The sequence below is a fragment of the Patella vulgata genome, chromosome 6 (genome assembly GCF_932274485.2).
Source record: "Patella vulgata chromosome 6, xgPatVulg1.2, whole genome shotgun sequence".
In the NCBI taxonomy this organism is placed as follows: Eukaryota; Metazoa; Mollusca; class Gastropoda; family Patellidae; genus Patella; species Patella vulgata.
The window spans coordinates 7,875,132-7,894,791 of NC_065884.2; the positions used below are offsets into that span (position 1 = coordinate 7,875,132).

At 35.7% G+C, this 19,660-nt stretch overlaps 1 protein-coding gene and 1 long non-coding RNA gene across 6 annotated transcripts in view; one reads left to right on the forward strand and one right to left on the reverse strand.

Annotated features, from left to right (window-relative positions):
* LOC126824910 (proteoglycan 4) overlaps positions 1 to 19,660 on the forward strand; it is a 160,066-nt gene that overhangs the window by 29,093 nt on the left and 111,313 nt on the right. For 3 of the 5 annotated variants that reach the window (XM_056101777.1, XM_056101779.1, XM_056101778.1), the window contains exon 2: positions 1,716 to 1,910. In XM_056101777.1, coding sequence (XP_055957752.1) covers positions 1,728 to 1,910 — 183 coding nt within the window. In that variant the 5' untranslated portion in view covers positions 1,716 to 1,727. Of the gene's footprint in view, positions 1 to 1,715; positions 1,911 to 3,964; positions 3,982 to 8,983; positions 9,000 to 19,660 lie in introns of those variants that run through there. The other 2 variants (XM_056101780.1, XM_056101782.1) reach the window with 2 other exon arrangements.
* LOC126825003 (uncharacterized) overlaps positions 1 to 19,660 on the reverse strand; it is a 105,624-nt gene that overhangs the window by 16,523 nt on the left and 69,441 nt on the right. Inside the window, exon 2 of the long non-coding RNA XR_008788493.1 lies at positions 2,441 to 2,518. This is a non-coding gene — a long non-coding RNA (uncharacterized LOC126825003). The remainder of the gene's footprint in view (positions 1 to 2,440; positions 2,519 to 19,660) is intronic.

The following is a 19,660-nucleotide window of genomic DNA, read 5'->3' on the forward strand; positions in this document are numbered from 1 at the left end:
TCTCTCTCTTTCTAGAGGAAAGTTCGATCACGGTATATCTAAAATTTGTATCCACGAAAATTGTTTCCATATGAGTCCACGGAAATGAGCCCATTTCTCTCTCTCTCTATCTCTCTCTCTCTCTCTCTCTTTCTAGAGGAAAGTTGGATCACAGGGTATATCTAAAATTTGTATCCACGAAAATTGTATCCACATGAGTCACGGAAATGAGCCCATTTCTCTCTCTCTCTATCTCTCTCTCTCTCTCTTTCTAGAGGAAAGTTCGATCACAGGGTATATCTAAAATTTGTATCCACGAAAATTGTATCCATATGAGTCCACGGAAATGAGCCCATTTTTCTCTCTCTCTATCTCTCTCTCTCTCTCTCTCTCTCTTTCTCTCTTTAGTCCAATAAATGTAGAAATAAATGTAGGATATACATTATACACTATTTCATTTCTGTAATGAAGGATATGTAAAATTAGCAGCTACTTGTAACAATTAACAATAACACACCCTGTTATTATATTACACACAATGTTTTCAATATAATCTGACCTTTCAACTTGTTAAATATAACCTTTAACACTTGTTAAATATAACCTTTAACACATGTACCAATGTCAATCATTTAATACATTTTTTAAAAAAAGTTCAATGGTAAAACTGTTGTGTGCTTCAGAATTGTGTAAAATGTGATTGAGTAACTTTTCTCAAGAATTATCTTGACTACTTCAATAGTCTATTTCATATTAAAGGGGCATAATGGGAGATTAGATAATGTAAAGAGAATATGCTGAAAATTTCAGTCAAATTGCTCTACTCAGAATCAAGATATTAGCGATTGAATTTTAGGTCTTGCATAATACCTGTTTAACAAATCCAGAATTTCATATCTTTCTCTGACTGCTTGAGAAAATGGATTGCAATTCCATAAACCCTTTTTATATTACCACTTTTAAGTGTGCCAGGAACGGTTCCAAGAATGGAATGTTTAGATTTAGAGCATTGTAAATATGCCAAATTTAAGGATTCTGTTCATAGATCGGTTCCAATCAAGACCATTGACTGAAGGTGGCCTTTGAATGGTTCTGAGAACGATTTTCTGCACATTTGTGAATATTAACCTGGATCCTTTTTCCCCACAAACTTGTAATATGGGTATTGAATATACATGTAGACTACAATACAACTATTTGATTTGGTCTCCTCTAGTAACATGATATCATTGATACTTTTAGTAGACTGTCTACAATGTCTGAATGGTAGTGGGTGGTAGCTAATGTAACCTTTTGTGAATGTTTTCATCACATATGCCTAAGGTGAAATGAAATGAAATGGGGTTTGTTCTGCTCTGTACTGGGCTAATAAAGAAGGGCATAGGCCATACAGTGTGCTATGAGGGAAATTTTGCTCGGACAGCGGCACCACGGCCTACTCTTATATCGAATTCCAACTGTCAAGGGATCTTTTACGTGCACGCCAATGTTTACACAGGACCTCGCACTTCCATTCCATACTTCCATTCCATCACTGACAAGGGGGAACCATGCCAGAAAATCTGGATGAACTTTCTCGGCCAATGCAGGGATCGAACACCCGACCTCTAGGCTAGCGAGCCAGCGTCTTACCCACTTTGCCACTGTGATCCCCCTGCCAAAGAAATGTAGAACGTTAAATCCCATATGTAAATCTATAATAATATCATTTAATCAAAGTGATTCTTTTTTTTCAGTTAGGGTGAAACATGTCACAGTTTGATTCCCTCTTGGATTTTGGGGATTCCCCACCTTCGGCAACCAATGGATCAACTGGACAAAATTTGGATGAATTTGACCCTTTTTCGCCAACGTCCCCCTCTGTGTCAGTGGAAGGGAAAACTACAACAGTTCAAACTGGAAATCTTTTAGATTTTGGTTTTGATTCAACGGTAAGTTTATTTGTTGTTCACAAACAGTTGGGCATTTATTTACTCCATTATTAAAGTTGGGTATTGGATTTTGCTTAGAGTTTCTTGCGAAGAGTGATAATTGCTATTGAATTATGATAATCAAAATAAATGCTAAAACAAATCTCCAGATTTAAGTGTAGCAGAGAATATGGGATGGATTGTGTGATTGTTGGTATATCTAGGGATGTCTAGAGTGTTCTGTCCCTTGGTGTCTCAAATTTAGATATTCCTCCTACTGACTTGGTTTGTCTCACTCAATATAGATAGAGGTGTATGGATTCCACAGCTGTGATCGCAGGTTTGCATCTTGTCATATAAGCAAGAACCTTAGATCTGAACAAAGAAATGATGACAGAACAACACAACATGAATTGAAAACTGAAACAAAACTTCAGTACCGACCACTGTGTTCAACCTTTTTGACTTCAGATATTTTTATTTGTATTTTAGTGTGTCTACCAAGGAGTGTATCTATATTAATTTTAATTTTGAATAATAACCAAGCTTACCATTTTACTTTGTGAAGTCTTTATCACCATAGACCAACCATTTTCATAATGCTAGTATTCTAATTTCTTCTACCAATGCTGAAAAATATAGAATACCTTCTGAATAGATGCATGTATAACCTGTCAAAGATTGAACTATATAAAACATGTTGTATGTGCCAGCTCACAGCATGTACCTGTCTTGAGAATGTATCCTACTAGTCTTTTAGGCATTACCTCCTGGACAGGTTTTAATATATAGGGGTTTGGGTGGCGAAGGGGTGACATGCACGTTAAATCATAAGGTCTGTCATTAAGTCAAGTGGCATGGTTTAGATTCCCCTGATGTACGTGACAAGGAGTAGGGTTGCCTGTTCAACTTCATTGATTTTCTCCAGGTCCTCCGGTTTCCTCCCACAGCTAAAGACCCCTACGCACAAGCGAATTATTGAAATAAAGATTGAACCATATGTTAGTCTCGAAATTACCTAGTTAGCGTCGAGTGGACGTAATCTCTCTCTCTCTCTCTCTCTCTCTCCCTCTCTCTGATATATATTTATACTTACCAGCATCAATATTATTATATCAAGATACACTTGTACAACTATTGATTTCAGTATTTCAAAATACCTTTACTAAACAATTCAAATTGTTTTCAGATATATTTATATATATATTAAAATCTATTTGATTGGTTGGGTCTGTTACATTATTACAATTAAAGTATTTTTATACGCGCAAAATAGAAATTTATTGAATATTCTCCATTTAGTGATGTATTGCGTACCATTTAATCGTAGTTAGAATTTTTACCAGTGAACACTTGGATTTGTTGCCTAGGTTGTTGTACACGTTGTAATTGTCTCATAGCTTACAGTGTCCATGTTTCGTCTAGTTGTTGTCCGCGTGTTTATCGTGTAAGCTTCTAGTTTCTCCTCCACTTGCCATGGAAGCTTACAGAAAGACCTTGTATCTGTTTATTTTATTTGGTAGTCATTTGTGATTTTGTGTGTTCAAGTTTGTTTGTTAAAGCAAATACCAATAAATAGAACTACAAAAAAAAGTCATAGAAGTTGGTGAAAGCGAACAGCCGGATCTAGGATTTGTTCGTTTGAGTTAATCGTCATCTTACGTTGCTTACAGTGTCTGTGTTTTGTCCTGTGGTTGTTGAGTATGGTACTCGGTACAATTAAAATAAATTAGTTTAGTACATGTACAACTTTAATTTGTGTTATTAATGGGTCGTACCCTCGGAACTCTTATATTTCGTGTGAAAACAAATAACATTTAAAAAATTTGGAATAAGTCCAAAAACTTCGAGGCTACATGTATATCATGCACCAAATCTCTTTTAACTTTTGAAGTAAATTAGTTTAAAATACCATATATGGAATAGGCCTATTTCTGTCAATTATCGTGTCTGGATCAGTGTCAACGTTTGAGTAATTTGGTCAGGTGTTGTCGCTAAATAAGGCAAGATGAGTTACGATATGTACAGTAGAACTTTTCCGTTTCGTCGAAGTCGAAGAAGACAAGTCTGTGTTGTAAGAGTTCCTATTTGGGTAAGTAATATAAGAGAGTGGCTATGAAGACCTGGTCATCCCGGGTGTCAGTGACCAGTTTCCTTCGTATTAAACTCTTCAGACTGATTAGACTTACATGGCGGGTGGTATTATTTATAATATTCTCAACTCAATGACAGAACTCAATGACCATTGAATACCTCTTGGGTTATTCAATGGTTCACTCAAGTGTATCCCTGCGCAAGTATTCCATGAGCGATAGCGAATATTCAATTTCAATTGATGATCACCTTTGGGATCTTTAGAAAATGAGTATTTTTTTTTCCATGATTTGTTTCTTTATTTCTAAATATAAGTTCATTGATTTAGTTGAATGAATATTATCAAATATTTCGTAGAAACGAAAAAAACACGAGGTCAAATACCATTTGATTCAATCTTATTAAAATACAAATCTATATTTCGTTGCATTCTTTTAAACATTTGATGGCCTCCACTACATGAAGATCTGACTTGTTGTAGTGGAAGGTCACGTCAGAGGTCATCTGAGCTGCTTTTGACCCTATGACGTCAGACATTGATTAATCAATCAGCGTTGATGTTTCTAGTGGGTTACCCACAGTTTCATGCACCTCACGCCAAAAACTCTCCGTAACAGACCGTTTCATTGGCTAATCCCACACATCATCCAGAATGTAGGTTATATACATGTAACAACTCTTCCAGATCCTAATGTTGTGAAGACAAGTTTGAACTATAAAAAACAAAACGAAATAGGATCTGTGTTTTCATCAAATTCCGTTTGATTTAACTGACATTAAATAATGAATACTAAGAAACAGACACTGAGATGACAACCTTTGATCTTTACCTAGAAGTAACATTTGATAAAGGTTGAAATACAGAATATTACTAAGATCTGCTTGCCATATTGATATATATACTTTACTACATGCCTTGTGTTGTTTTTAATGCAGGTGTACACAGTACAAGTACATTCTGTCAACATTTAGACCATCATGTGTAGAACACATATATATATTGCCTTTGTATATTTATATTCCCCAGTCCGGTTGTATGTGACAAGGAGAAGGGTTGCCTGTACAACTTCGTGGGTTTTCTGTGTCTTCCGGTTTCTTTCCTCTGCTAAAAGACCCCTACATGCAAGCGAATTATTGAAATAAAATTGAACCATATGTTAGTCCCAATATGACCTAATTTGTGTCAAGTGGACCTCTCTCTCTCTCTCTCTCTCTCTCTCTCTCTCTTTTTTAAAACTTGATAACCAACCTTGCTCTGTGATAATTTGTTATATGGACTAAGACTAGTAATTATTTCCCCTTATTTCATGATGGACGAATGTAGTGCGAGTTATAAATAGACAATTTTTCCCTTAATTTTTTTCTCCCCTCTTCCTGCATTTTTGGGTTGACTTTTTGGTCTAGAATTGGAGAAAAGGGATCAAATTTGCAATTTCATAGCAGTTTTGGGTAATACTGATGATATTACAGCGGAGGGATAGGGGGTGTAAAGTGTCTTTCTGCAGAGCAATCATTGTGTCGGAAGTGAGATTTTCACCCCTGTCAACTTCAAATCCGTGTAGCAAAAAATCTAAATGGTCAACCCCCTACAAAATTATGATGAGGAGATTGCCAATTGTTGTCCCCATTGTGCCTATAAAGATTGGAACCAACGGAATGTTGAGCAAAAAGCTACAGCCTGTGATGTTACAGTCATTTAACATTGAAGTCAATGGACAAATAATTGCTAGTCTGAGTCCATATCAGATCTTTAACATCATTGATATTTTCTTTCAAAACTAAAAGAAAGTAGAATATCGACGAAGCCACCAGCTTTTCTTGATATGTCTCGTGTAAATTATCGTCAGACCAATTGATTTTCTGACACAATATTCACGCTAAATTAAAGTTCCCAGATATTAATATTGACAGGAATGTAAAAAACAACTTTAGTTTACAAGAACATGATTAACTTAGTTTTCTGGAAGTTAAATAAAAATTATTTATTGATCCAAAACATATTTGTGTGGTGTGTGACAAGGAGTAGAGTCGCCTGTCCAACCTCATGGTTTTTGTCCGGGTCCTTCGGTTTCCGTCCACTACTAAAGACTCCTACGAGCAAGCGAATTATTGAAATAAAATTGAACCATGTGTTGGTCCTGAAAGGACTAGTTTGTGTCGAGTGGACGTTAAACCCAATTTCTCTCTCATATTTGTGTTGTAGAGTCTAGATTATTACAGGGTGCCATTTTAGATTCACTAATTTATAAAACTGAATGTTAATTTAATTGTATGGGAGACAATATTTGCAATAAATATATGCCGATTGAATGCACACACAGCCATATGCATTATTGAAGGGTGCAGGACAGGGGGTCTGACAAAGACGGCTGTCTAGTCATTTCAATGGGACAAAAAACCAAGGACCTGTGTATACATTGGCGTGCACATTAAAAATCCAATCGTAGTTGAAATTCGATATAAGAGTAGGCCGTAGTGCGCTGCCCAGGCAAAATTTCCCTCATAGCACACTGTATGGCGTATGCCCGTCTTCATTAGCCCAGTCAGTGTAGAACAGTAGGATGTTAAAGTCTGTTTCATTTCTGTCTGGCAGTCACAAAATGGTTGGCAACTACTTAATTGAAACAAGGATTATCTGGAGATGAACTAAGGCTAATTATTGGACAAATAAAAACAGGTCGAAAGGGAAATGATCTGGTGAGTGTGCTGTATTCATGTACTGTTTGTTTGATGTGTTGACTGGAAGTTTAACAAAGTAGATAAATAGACAACCGCTTGAAATGTGGACAACTGTGAAATTGACTTCTTAATTTCTCAGGGGGGGTGGATGGCTGAATGGTTAGCATGTGTGCTCTGTATCATTATGTCTGTCATTGAGTCAACTGCCGTGGTTTCGATTCCCTGGTTGTACCTGACTAGGAATAGGATCGCCTGTCCAGCCTTTTGGGTTTTCTCCGGGTTCTCAGGTTTCCTTCCACTGCTAAAGACCCCTCCGCTTAAGCGAAATATTGAAATAAAATTGAACCATATGTGTTAGTTTCAAAATGACCTAGTTTGAGTCAAGTGGACATGAAACCCCATTTCCCTCTCTCTCGCTCTCTTTTTAATTTTTCATGTAGTTTAAACTGAAATATTGAGTATGGAAATATTTATAGAATCGAAAAATCCCATCTTCTATTTCTGGTGTATCTTGTGGATTTACTGAAAATTGTTGGTTTGGCTTCAGCTAAATTTAGAGAACTAATTATTTCCATGGAGACAGGAAGTATTTAATCGGGACAGGAAATATTCATATTATGTGTAATGATTTTATTTTTGACAAGATCAGCAAAAAAAGTACTTTTAAATGTTCAAATGTTATTAGGGGGGTTGGATGGCTGAATGGTTAGCGTGCACGCGCTGTATCATAAAGTCTGTCATTGAGTCGACCGGCGTGGTTTCGAATCCCCGGTTGCACGTGGCAAGGAGTAGGGTCGCCTGTCCAACCTCGTGAGTTTTCTCCGGGTCCACCGGTTTCCTCCCACTGCTAAAGACCCCTACGCGCAAGCGAATTATGTAAATAAAATTAAACCATATGTTAGTCCCGAAATGGCCTAGTTTGTGTCGAGTGGACGTTAAACCCCATTTCTCTCTCTCTCTCTTCAAATGTTATTAAACCAGTGTTAAAATCGGTTTGTGTCAGCATACATTTATTTTTTCATTGTTTATTGTAAAACAAAGTAGTGCAGCTTTACGGTTGTGTTAATATTGCTGGATATATGTGATAAAGTACAAGTACTTCTATGCTTATGGTACATATATATATGTTCTTAATTCATTATTTTCATATGGATATTGTAACGGAGTGAGCAAATATCTGATATGCTCTCCACCATCACTTACTACATTTTAAATTTTTTAAATTATTATTCGTATTTCTTTTATTTGGAGGCGCCACTGTGGCCAAGTAGGTAAGATGCTTACTCGCTACCCTTGAGGTTGCATGTTTGATCCCAGCATTGGCCGAAAAAGTTCATCAAGATTTTCCGATGTGGTGTCCCCTTGTCCGTGGCACTGGATGGAGGGTCTGACAAGGACAGCTGTCTAGTCGTCCAGATGGAATGGAAAATTGAGTTCCTGTGTATACATGGCCGTGCATGTAAAAGATCCCTTGGCAGTTGGAATTCGATTTGCCCGGGCAAATTTTCCCTCATAGCACTCCCTCATAGCACACTGTATGACGTAGGCTATGCCCATCTTTTTTAGCCCAGTCGTTTATTTAGTTGGTCATTTCATTAATATCTAAAGACGTGTTTCAGAAAAGAACACTTTCTGGGAATGTGATGACATGATACCCCAAAAGTTCCATTGGCCTTGATCAAACAGCCAGTGGATCATTAAAGACTTTCAAAGGATTTTTTACTGAACACGCTTTATGCCTCTAGATCAAGATGAAAGGGGTGGTTGGGATGGCGTAGTTGGCTAAAGCGTCAGCGCTCTAGTTGCTGGCTGGTTTCGATCCCTGGTCTGAACGTATATGACTTGGAGATAGGTGTTGCCTTCGCAACATCTTGAATTTACTCTGATGTCCTCCCACAGCTAAAAACCCCTGCCTATGCGTTGAATGTACTTAAATCATCCTTGGTGAAAACGGACGTTAAATCCCATTAACTATAACATCAAGATGAAAAGGGAAGGAAATAAAACCTAACAAAATATTGGTATAATTTTAATTAGAGCTACTCAACACATGAATCGGTTGAAGGGTTTGTTATTAAATTATCATCATATCAGACATTCCTTAAATTTATTTTGAGTTGATCTGATTAATTTGATGCCAAAAATACCCCAAACCTCCATGTTGGTTGATGTTGACCAGGTGGGTTGCTTCAGATAATGAGCAGACGAGACCGAGGAGTGCTGTTTTATATGATTCAACCATATTTCTCCAGATAGTTTTTATTTGTGCTTCTTTTTGTAAGGTTAAGTTGTCTGAAAGGTTTATGATAAAGTTTCTGGAATTGGATCTTTGTAAAGGTAAAGTTTATAAAAATAGATTTTGGAAGTGATTCTTTGTTGGTAAATATGAATTTTTTTAAAGGTACTATAATTTTATTTGATATTTTTATAAATAAGTTACACAGACAGACAGACCATGTTCTATTAGGTTTTATTTTGTAGTGTGCATGGATTGTGCAGACATATAAGCCAGTTTAAAACCTCCAGAGATCATTATTAATTATGCATGCATATATTTTACTTGAAAGCACCAATTTGCTTGAATTGTAATGGAATGCGAATGACCAAAGCTAGCTGAAGTTCCTGTGATTTTGTAGGCCAAGATAAACTAGCATACAGAATGAAATTTTGCGTTCAGACAAACCGGCTTTTCATAAATCATCTGTATAGTGGGATGAATGGTTGCATGATTAGGAATTTTCAGTGTAAAAAAAGGCCTTTTTCTCATTTTAATACCCATTTCTAAAATGGGAAATAATTTTTACCTACAAATACTTCAAACATCTTTATTTATTTGTCTAATACGTAAAAAAATTTTTTAGAATTTAATTTGTTGGAGGAAACAAGTTAATATTTGTGGCTCATTAAGTCACATCGATGTCATCTTTGTCAGTGATTGTCGCGGCCTAGCGAATATTCACTGCGGATCAGTGTGGTGTGTTACACGCACCTTTCGTATCAGGTCCTTTAAGGTGGGTTCAAAGGTTAAATGATTGATAATTTATGAAATTGATTTATAAGTGATATGTGTTTCTAATATGTTTTGAATTTGTTAGTAATTTATACCATATATCTGTGTATCTAAAAGTAACCCTTCTTACTTGAATGGAAGTAAATGAAATTAATTTAACTTTTCTGCTGGAGCCTAAGTAGCCATGTGAGAAGGTGCTGGCTAACCAGGCTGTTAGCCGAGAAAGTTTCTGGCTTGGTTTCCCTTTGTCAGTGGTGCAGAACAAGAGGGCCTGGCAAGGAGCGTATCTAGTTGTTCGGATGGGATGACAAACTAAAGTACTGTGTACATGCCGGTGTGCACAAAAAAGAACCCTTGCCAGTTGAAATTTAAAATAAGAGTGGTGAAGACATTAAATCCCATTTCATTGGGGTTACTTATTACCCCTGACAAGACTCTGCAACCAAGCAAACTAAATTAAATACCCCAGCTGAGCTACACAGACAGTTTCTTGATCCCCACTTAATGTAAATTACCATATTATGTGAATCACCCTAGGGATGTAAATTCCTGTAAATGTAATATCTTATATAATGTATTACTTGTTAGAAATGAAATGAAATGAAATGGGGTTTAACATCCTACTGTTCTGCTCCTAAGCTGGGCTAATAAAGACGGGCATACGCCATACAGTGTGCTATGAGGGAAATTTTGCCCGGGCAGCGGCGCTACGGCCTATTCTTATATCAAATTCCAACTGCCAAGGGATCTTTTACGTGCACGCCAATATGTACACGGGACCTCGGTTTTTCGTCCCATCCGAACGACTAGACAGCTGTCCTTGTCAGGCCCTCCGTCCTGCACCACTGACAAGGGGAAGTTACTTGTTAGAACTAAATGGAGCATGTTGAACAATATCTTCCTGTTTAATTTCCTATAGGTATGATATACAGTAGGATTCATCATAGCTTTATTCATAATAGATTAAAGATACATTATGTAAGATTTAGATAAAGACCAGGTCCCGATTTCACAAAGCATTCTCAGACTTAAGTTGAGAATTTACTCAAAATTGTTTACCTTAATATAACTAAAATATAACCCTTTATAAAACTTTTATTGTTTTAATGTATCAAATACATCAATAAGAAACTATATGCAAAGTTTTATGCTTCTAGATCAAAGATATTTCTCTTAAACAGTTATTGAAAGTTGAGTAAATTCTTAACTTAAGTCTGAGAGTGCTTTGTGAACTTGGGGCCTGGCCTAACTAAAGCACTCTCAGACTTAAATTGTTCACCTTATTTTAACTAAAATATAGCCCTTTATAAAACTTTTGTTTTAATACAGGTATAATATTATCCCAGACATTTAATGGCTGTTGTTTTTATATCTACCTTTCACTTTAAATCCCAGTGACAATAGATTATACGCCTTTTTGATGAATTGTTGAAACAGTCAAACATGAATAACGTTTTAATATAAACAGCATGGACAGCTGTGAATCAATTAGGATTTTTATTATGTATTTGTAATTGCCCGCAAGAACTCACAACGCCTAGTATTAAACATGCCAAGAGCTAAATCTGCCTATTTCCGGTCTTAAATGTTACATATACTATAAAGTAAGACATTTATTAACATGACCAGACCATAATCAAGTCTCGATGCCATGGGATAGGACCGATTTTAAGTATATGAGAATGGTTCAGCCATGCTAAACTTTGAACAACCAGTACGGTGGTTACAATCAGTGCACACATCGTGTCAAACCTTCAAAGGCTAATATCTTCACTCAGAATAAAGTAATGTATCTTTAAGTAAGTAATTGATATACATGTCGCTAGTCTATATACATATATTATGAATGTGTAATTTTCCACAAGGAGTTGCAACACCTAGTATTATATTGATATAGTCTATATATTATGAATGTGTAATTCCCTACAAGGAATCACAACGTCTAGTATCAGTTATAAGGAATTGATATAGTCTATATACTATGAATGTGTAATTCCCTACAAGGAATCACAACGTCTAGTATCAGTTATAAGGAATTGATATTGTCTATATACTATGAATGTAAATTTTCCTACAAGGACTCACAAGGCCTAGTATAATTAATTCCCTTTAAACCTAGTATTAAATAAGGAATTCGTCTATATATTTAACATGTGATTCCAACAGGATTTTTTGAATTATATGCTAATGGCTCCTCTTTAAGAAGATGGGTTGGGTTGTGGAGTGGTATAAGATGTGCTCGTCAACTCATAAGGTATGTCATTGAGTCAAGTGGTTGTGGGTTTGATCTGTAGCTTGTACATAAGGAGTAGGTGTGCCTATTCGATCTCGTGGGTTTTCTCAGTATCTTCCAGTTTCCTTCAGCAGCTAAAGACCCTAATGTGTTAGTCTTGTAATTGGCTTGTTGGTATTAAGTTGACATGAAACACCATTTCTTTCTTTAAGAAATTGAAGCGTAAACCTGTATTATTTCATGAGGTATGAGTCTACTGACATGTTGATATTAAACCCCATTTCTCTCTTTAAGAAATTGAAACGTAAAACTTTATTTTCTCACATGGTCTGGGGTACGAGCCTACTATGTTGATGTTAAACCCCATTTCTCTCTTTAAGAAATTGAAGTGTTAAACTGTATTTTCTCACAAGGTCTGGGGTACGAGCCTACTGTGTTGATGTTAAACCCCATTTCTCTCTTTAAGAAATTGAAGTGTTAAACTGTATTTTCTCACAAGGTCTGGGGTACGAGCCTACTGTGTTGATGTTAAACCCCATTTCTCTCTTTAAGAAATTGAAACGTAAAACTTTATTTCCTCACAAGGTCTGGGGTACGAGCCTACTATGTTGATGTTAAACCCCATTTCTCTCTTTATGAAATTGAAGTGTTAAACTGTATTTTCTCACAAGATATGAGGTACAAGCCTACTATGTTGATATTCAACCCCATTTCTCTCTTTAAGAAATTGAAGCGTAAAGCTGTGTTTTCTCACGAGGTATGAGCCTACTATTAGTCAGAGTTAAATGTTGAAGAAAGATTAGGGTAATGAAGCATGGTACAGTCATATAATACTTCTAACTTATCGTGAAATAACAGTGAAAGATATCCCTTTTTACAAGTTAAAAAATTACCTTCAAGATAAGATATTTGGGAGGGTTAAAGGTCCAGTGCGAGTGAAAAGATAAAAAAGTATAAATGTGCTTAAAGGTGCCAGGCTGGAAAAATTCAGATCTTTTTGGGATGCTCATGTTACTGTTGTGGTTCAATGGTCTAAAACCTTCAGTAGGTCGATCCCGCTTGTCTCTTTTGATGATATCCATATTTATATTATTTTGTAAATAGCAGATTAGTAAACCCAATTTTCTTGATGATGTCAAGATTCAAATCCGAGACATTCTGGTTGAAGGTCCAATATCCTGACCCCGCATCTACTGGCTTCAAATTGAACAATGGAGTAGTTTCTTTGTCTCATAATTAAAATGACTAGATTGTGCTGAGGTGCTATTTAAACTTTATTTACTGAAGAAAAAGAGTGAGAGTCCCTTTAAATTAGTGTTGTGCGGTTTTTAAATTTTCTTTCGGTTTCGGTTTTCGGTTTTTCTGGGGCAAAAAACCTCAATTTTGGTTTTCGTTTTTTTTTATTCATTTAAACACTGTATTATGAATGTACTGATTTATGGTTATCTCTTATATGAATACTTGGAAGCTAGAAAAAATATAAAACAGTAAACAACAAGTTTTTTTTTTACTGTTATATGACTTTAATTATGACTAGTAAAAACAAAGTTACTGTAAAAAAAAAGATCTGACAAACTTTGTCAAACAAGTTACACAACACCATAATAATAAATTAACATAACAATAATAAATTAACATAACAATAATAAATTAACATAATAATAATAAATTAACATAATAATAATAAATTAACATAATAAATTAACATAACAATAATAAATTAACATAATAATAATAAATTAACATAATAATAATAAATTAACATAACGACATAATACCAATGTTAGGGTGACCCATGTACTCACAGAAATACAGTCCACCGCTGATAGTTCGAGACTACCACTGAAGCGTGCACATTCGCCGTGCCGAGACCAACTTTCTGACAGTATGATACTATAAATAGCCATGGCACGTGCAATTCTCTACAAATCTATCAACTATTACAGCCGTAAAAAATTTATTGTTGACGATTTTGAATAGCAGTTAAATTAAGCTTCTTGGTTATTACAGCAGATTTAGAAATTACGTTCGTTTCATTTTTTAAATCGCTTTATCATTAACTGTACCGTTAAGAGCGGCATCTCTGAATCACTCGGGTTAGGCAGGAACATGATACTAGCAGTAGTTTCATTTTACTTTACAAGCTTCTTAAAACGATTGTTGAGCTACCTAACGTGCTTATTTCTAAATTTAATTTCTTGTTCTAGCTTTCTGTTACGTTTCGTAAAAAAGTAGTCTTGATTATCCCGACCTGTCAATCAGACGTAGAATGGTCGATAGACTGGTTAAGCGAGACTAATTTCAAAACAAGGGCACGTAACCTATCTTTTACTCAAAAGTGTCTGGATGTTATGGACGACTCTTGGAACCAGTTTTCAGTCTATTATTTATACATGATTAATGGTCATAGCTTATTAAGTACAACATGATCGTTTATTTAGTGACTATAATTGTGTGAAACTGATTTGAGGCTTGGCATATATATATAAATATTGTGGCGTAATTGTCGAGATATATGGAGATATTTATTAATGGTGGGTCACCCTACCAATGTCCAGAAACAATAAAGTTACTGTAAACTGTAAGCTTATAAAAGATCCGAAGAACTTATCCAACAAATCGAAACTGTCAGTGACTCAGTGTCTTAAATTATGGTTAAAAAAACCAAGCATTTCTGCATGGTTTGGTTTCACTGTTTCAGTCGGCATCGTCTGTCACTTATCATTTTGTACTGTCATCCAATCTTTCGTAGTGAGAGAGCCATGGACTCGAAGTCGAAGATATTTTACTTCTTGAGGAAGCCATCGTGCGCAACTATTGACAACCGGCTAATTCTTGCATAAAATTTTGGATTATAAACCGAACCGAATTGAGAAAATAAATAGTCTAGGCCGTCCAGACTTATTAAACTATTAAACACTCTATACATAGGGGGCCTGGTTTGATCGAAAATAAAAACGGAAGTGGTGGCTACATTAAAATTTTGGAATTTCTCAAATATTCCGAAACGAAAAACGGTTATATTAAAATTTAGGAATTTGGAAAAAATAACCGAAACGCACGGTTATTTTTTGTTATATCGGTTCGGTTTTAGGTTTATATGTAAAAACCGCGGTTATTCGGTTAAACCGAAAAACCGCACATCACTACTTTAAATGAGTTTAACAGTTGGACCATATGTTGGTTGTGAGATATCAGGTTAGAGAGATGGTAAATCAGATGTTTGGAACAGTAGAGAGAAGTTAAATCTGTTTATAAACATAGATGACATGATAGAATAATAAACCTATTCTTTATACCAACTCAAGTGACTCACTATATAAAACTCATTGATCAAACAACACTAGTAACTCACTATATTAAACATATTAATCAAACAACACTAATAATTCACTATAATAAACCTAAACAACACTAATAACTCACAGTGTGAAATGTATTGGGCATGTTTCACGAAATTTTATCTAAGATAAAATCCAAATTTTAGTAATTTGATTGGATAATATTAGATTGATTTTAGTGCTTAGCCAATCAAAATTGAAGCATCTACTAAAATTTGGATTTTGTCTTTAGTTGAGCTTTCGGGAAACAGGGCCCAGTACATTTATTTCATTATTTTCAGTCAATTCATTAGTTGCGAATCCCCTGCAAAATACAATTAATGAAAGTAGATAATCTCCTGGCTTGGATTCACTCAGGTTAAAAAGTTGCGCAACAAAAGATTTAGTGAAAATGAAAGGTGATGTTGTATGTTGACAAATTTTCATTTCATCATACCTTTGTAAATATTGGGGAGGGGGGAGGGGTGGATGGCGAATGGTTAGCATGTGCACTGTTTCATACGGTCTGTCTTTGAGTCAACTGGCTGGGTTTCGATTCCCCTGTTGTACGTGACAAGGAGTAGGGTCGCCTGTCCAACCTTGTGGGTTTTCTCCGGGTCCTCCGGTTTCCTCCCACTACTAAAGACCCCTACGCGCAAGCGAATTATTGAAATAAAACTGAACCATGTGTTAGTCCCAAAATGACCTCGTTTGTGTCGAGTGGACGTTAAACCCCATTTCTCTCTCTCTCTTGTAAATATTGAACAGAAAGAAGCCATTTTTTGACTGATATTCCTGTTTGAAATTCAACTTTCACAATATGTTGTAGTTGCCAATGTATGGTTTCAGTTATGATATTGTAATTTGTCTATATATTTGCCTCATATCTGTATTAGCTTGATACTGTTAAGAAAATACTCTTTGAAACGTTGCCTTAAAATACACTAGATTCGCTTTTTATAAGTATGTGTTTTGTTGTTTCACAATATTGTTCTTTGTAAGAGATTCAACATCCCTCAAATGATAATCAGAGACTTCAAAGATTGTTTGTGGAAACCATCTGACCCAGAATTTATTCCATTAGTCATCTTGAGTAATGGTGGTTTAGATGTCTGGCTTATCAAGTTTGAGGGATAAATATTTCAGTGAAAATGCAAGTTATTTGGCAATGAAACCCCAGAATATTCAACATTTATAATGATTAAAAGCTGATTATTCTGGTTTGCATAGACTCATTGTTGCTTTAAAGGAGCTAAATCTCTATTCTTTGGCACCTAGAAATTGACACAAATGGGTCGCAACGCATATAATAATGTAATATGAATGTATATAAACTGATTTACATTCAATCGTTTCAGTTTTTACTGTAATTTCTAATCAGTTATGTTTGCGGAATACGCGATGAGTCCAAATTGAATGGTAATCTTTAGTGTCTGGTTATTCCAGTCTACACCGGTAGTATTCTTCTGTGGGATATGCTTAGCCGCTAAGTGGGTAAGACGCTAGCTCGCTAGCCTGGAGTTCGGGTGTTCGATCCCTGCATTGGCCGAGAAAGTTCATCCAGATTTTCCGGCATGGTTCTCCCTTGTCAGTGATGCAGGACGGAAGGGCTGACAACGAATGCTGTCTAGTCGTTCGGATGGGACGAAAAACCGAGGTCCTGTGTACACATTGGCGTGCACGTAAAAGATCCGTTGGCAGTTGGAATTCGATATAAGAGTAGGCCGTAGTGCCGCTGTCTGGGCAAAATTTCCCTCATAGCACACTGTATGGCGTATGCCCGTCTTCATTAGCCCAGGTTAGGAGCAGAACAGTAGGACGTTAAACTCCATTTCATTTCATTTCATTGAGTCGCTTCATTAAAAATGGTACTCGAAAGCATTTTATAATTTTCATTGTGTCTTAAATCTTGGATTTCACAAGCCCACCTTTTCACAGTAAGATAATAACATCAATGTTGATTTAAATTGACAAATAACTCGTGTTTTCAATGTCGAAGAGGGTGGATGATATTAAGTTAAAGACTTGCCTCCTTTAACCCAGCATGTTTAGTGGTATTAACACTAGAGTTCGGTTTATAGTAAAAGTTATAAAATCTTTAAAGGTATCAGACAATTTCTTGTAACTTGGTAAAAGTTATAAAGTCTTTAAAGATATCCGACAATTTCTTAACGGTAACTTGGTAATTTTAAAGATATCAGACAATTTCTTAACAGTAACTTGGTAATTTTAAAGATATCAGACAATTTCTTAACGGTAACTTGGTAAAAGTTTTAAAATCTTTAAAGATATCAGACAAATTCTTAACGTTAACTTGGTAATTTTACTTGATTTTGTACATCCTGTCTGTACCGAACTCTAGCTCATGGTTAATCACAATGTTTATGGATTTCAAATTAAGGATGAGCTTTAGGGGGTGTAAATGCCAAATCAGGATATATATAAGTAGTTTAATTAATTCTATAATAAATTGTTCAGTTAATATATTATATATATATATTTGTGGTAAACAGGAGCGGCCAGTTGGATAAAAATGTCCTGGATTCACAACACATACACATAACTTTGTTTTTTTGGAAGGGTCCTCGCGGTACCCATTGCTTAGGGGCCTACAAAATATTAATGCGACTTTTTATTGATTGATGTTTCTAACCTTGTGGCTTTTCCCCTGTATCATCCGGTTTTCCCCCACTGGTAAAGACCCCTTTGCACAAGTAAATTATTGAAATAAAATTGTACCATATGTTAGTCCCAAAATGACCCAGTTCATGTTGAGTAGACTTTAAAACCCATTTCTTTCTCTGTATAGTTTGATGTTTCCGACCTCGTGGGCTTTCTTTGGTTTCCTCCCACTGTTAAAGACACCTATACACAAGGAAATTATTGAAGTAAAATTGCACCATATATTAATCCATTGGTCGAGAAAGTTCATCACGATTTTCCGACGTGGTTTCCCCTTGTCAGTGGTGCAGAACGGAGGGCCTGCCAAGGACAGCTGTCTAGTCCTTCGGATGAGACGAAAAACCCAGGTCCCGTGTATACATTAGAATGCATGTAAAAGATCCCTTGGCAGTTGGAATTCAATATAAGAGTAGGCGATAGTGCCGCTGCCCGGGCAAAATTTCCCTCATAGCACACTGTATGGCGTATGCCCGTCTTCTTCATTAGCCCAGTATAGGAACTGAACAGTAGGACGTTAAACCCCATTTCATTTCATTTCATTTCATATATTAATCCCAAAATGGCCCAGTTCTTGTTGAGTAGACTTTAAACCCTATATCTTTCTCTCTATTAGTTAGTACTGGAGAATCGCACTACATACAAAACAAAACCTTATCTCATTAATATACAGATCTATATTTTGATTCATTTCTTTAAACTTTCAATGGCTTACACTACATGAAGATCTGACCAGTTGTAGCGATAGGTCGTGTCAGAGGTCATACGAGCGGCTTTTGTCCCTATGATGTTAGACATTTGATAAACAATCTGCATTGATATTTGTAGTGGGTTACCCACAGTTCCGTGCATCTCATGCAAAAAACTTGCCATAATAGACCGTTTCATTGTAGTAAAGACAAGTAAAACGAAATTTTGAACTATAAAAACAAATTGAAATAGGATCTGTGTTTTAATCAAATTTAACAAAATCGACGTTTTCTGTATAGTTTAATTTCATTTTATGGTAAATTTAACTCACCTTAGCTGCACATCTTCACTAAATTGATAATATTCATTAATACGAGCTTTAATATCAATTTGAACCAAAGAATTGGTGTATTGTGTTTAGTAAACATGTTATGTCTTGGCAACCCAGTCTAAACATTTGTAAATAGAATTTATCATGAAAGAATTGTATTAAGTACACCTAGATTCAACTGTCAACTTGTCAAATATGGCTGCATAAAGATTATTATTATACTTTAGCTTGACAGAATTTGACTATTTAATTTTTTTTACTCCAGGCATTTGATTGACAGGACTTGGTGTCTAATTATATAGTTTAACATTCTGGGAAATGTTCATACTGTATTCATGACAAAGTTCAAAAGGCCATGTTTTCAAGATAGAGGGAGAGAGAGTTGCAGTACAAGTCAGTGGGGGGATGAGGGGTGGGTGGTCTGGAATTTAGAAATAAAAGTATAGGGTCCAGTGCTGCACTAAGCCCCCAGAAAATTAAAAGAAATTAGATTAGATTTTGTGCATTCTGAGATATTTTCTGGTAACACAAGTTAAATAAAATAGAAATATTGAAAATAAACATTTACTGATATGAATGATCTCACAAAAAAACATTATAGATGTCTAACATCAGAGTTCAAGCTAAAATCAAGATTAACCACAGGATCGTTTTTGGTGTAAAAGGTGCCCAATCGAATGGCCTTCATATTTAAAATCTCTTTTTTGCATTTAAGTCAGAAAAGTAGGAGGTTGA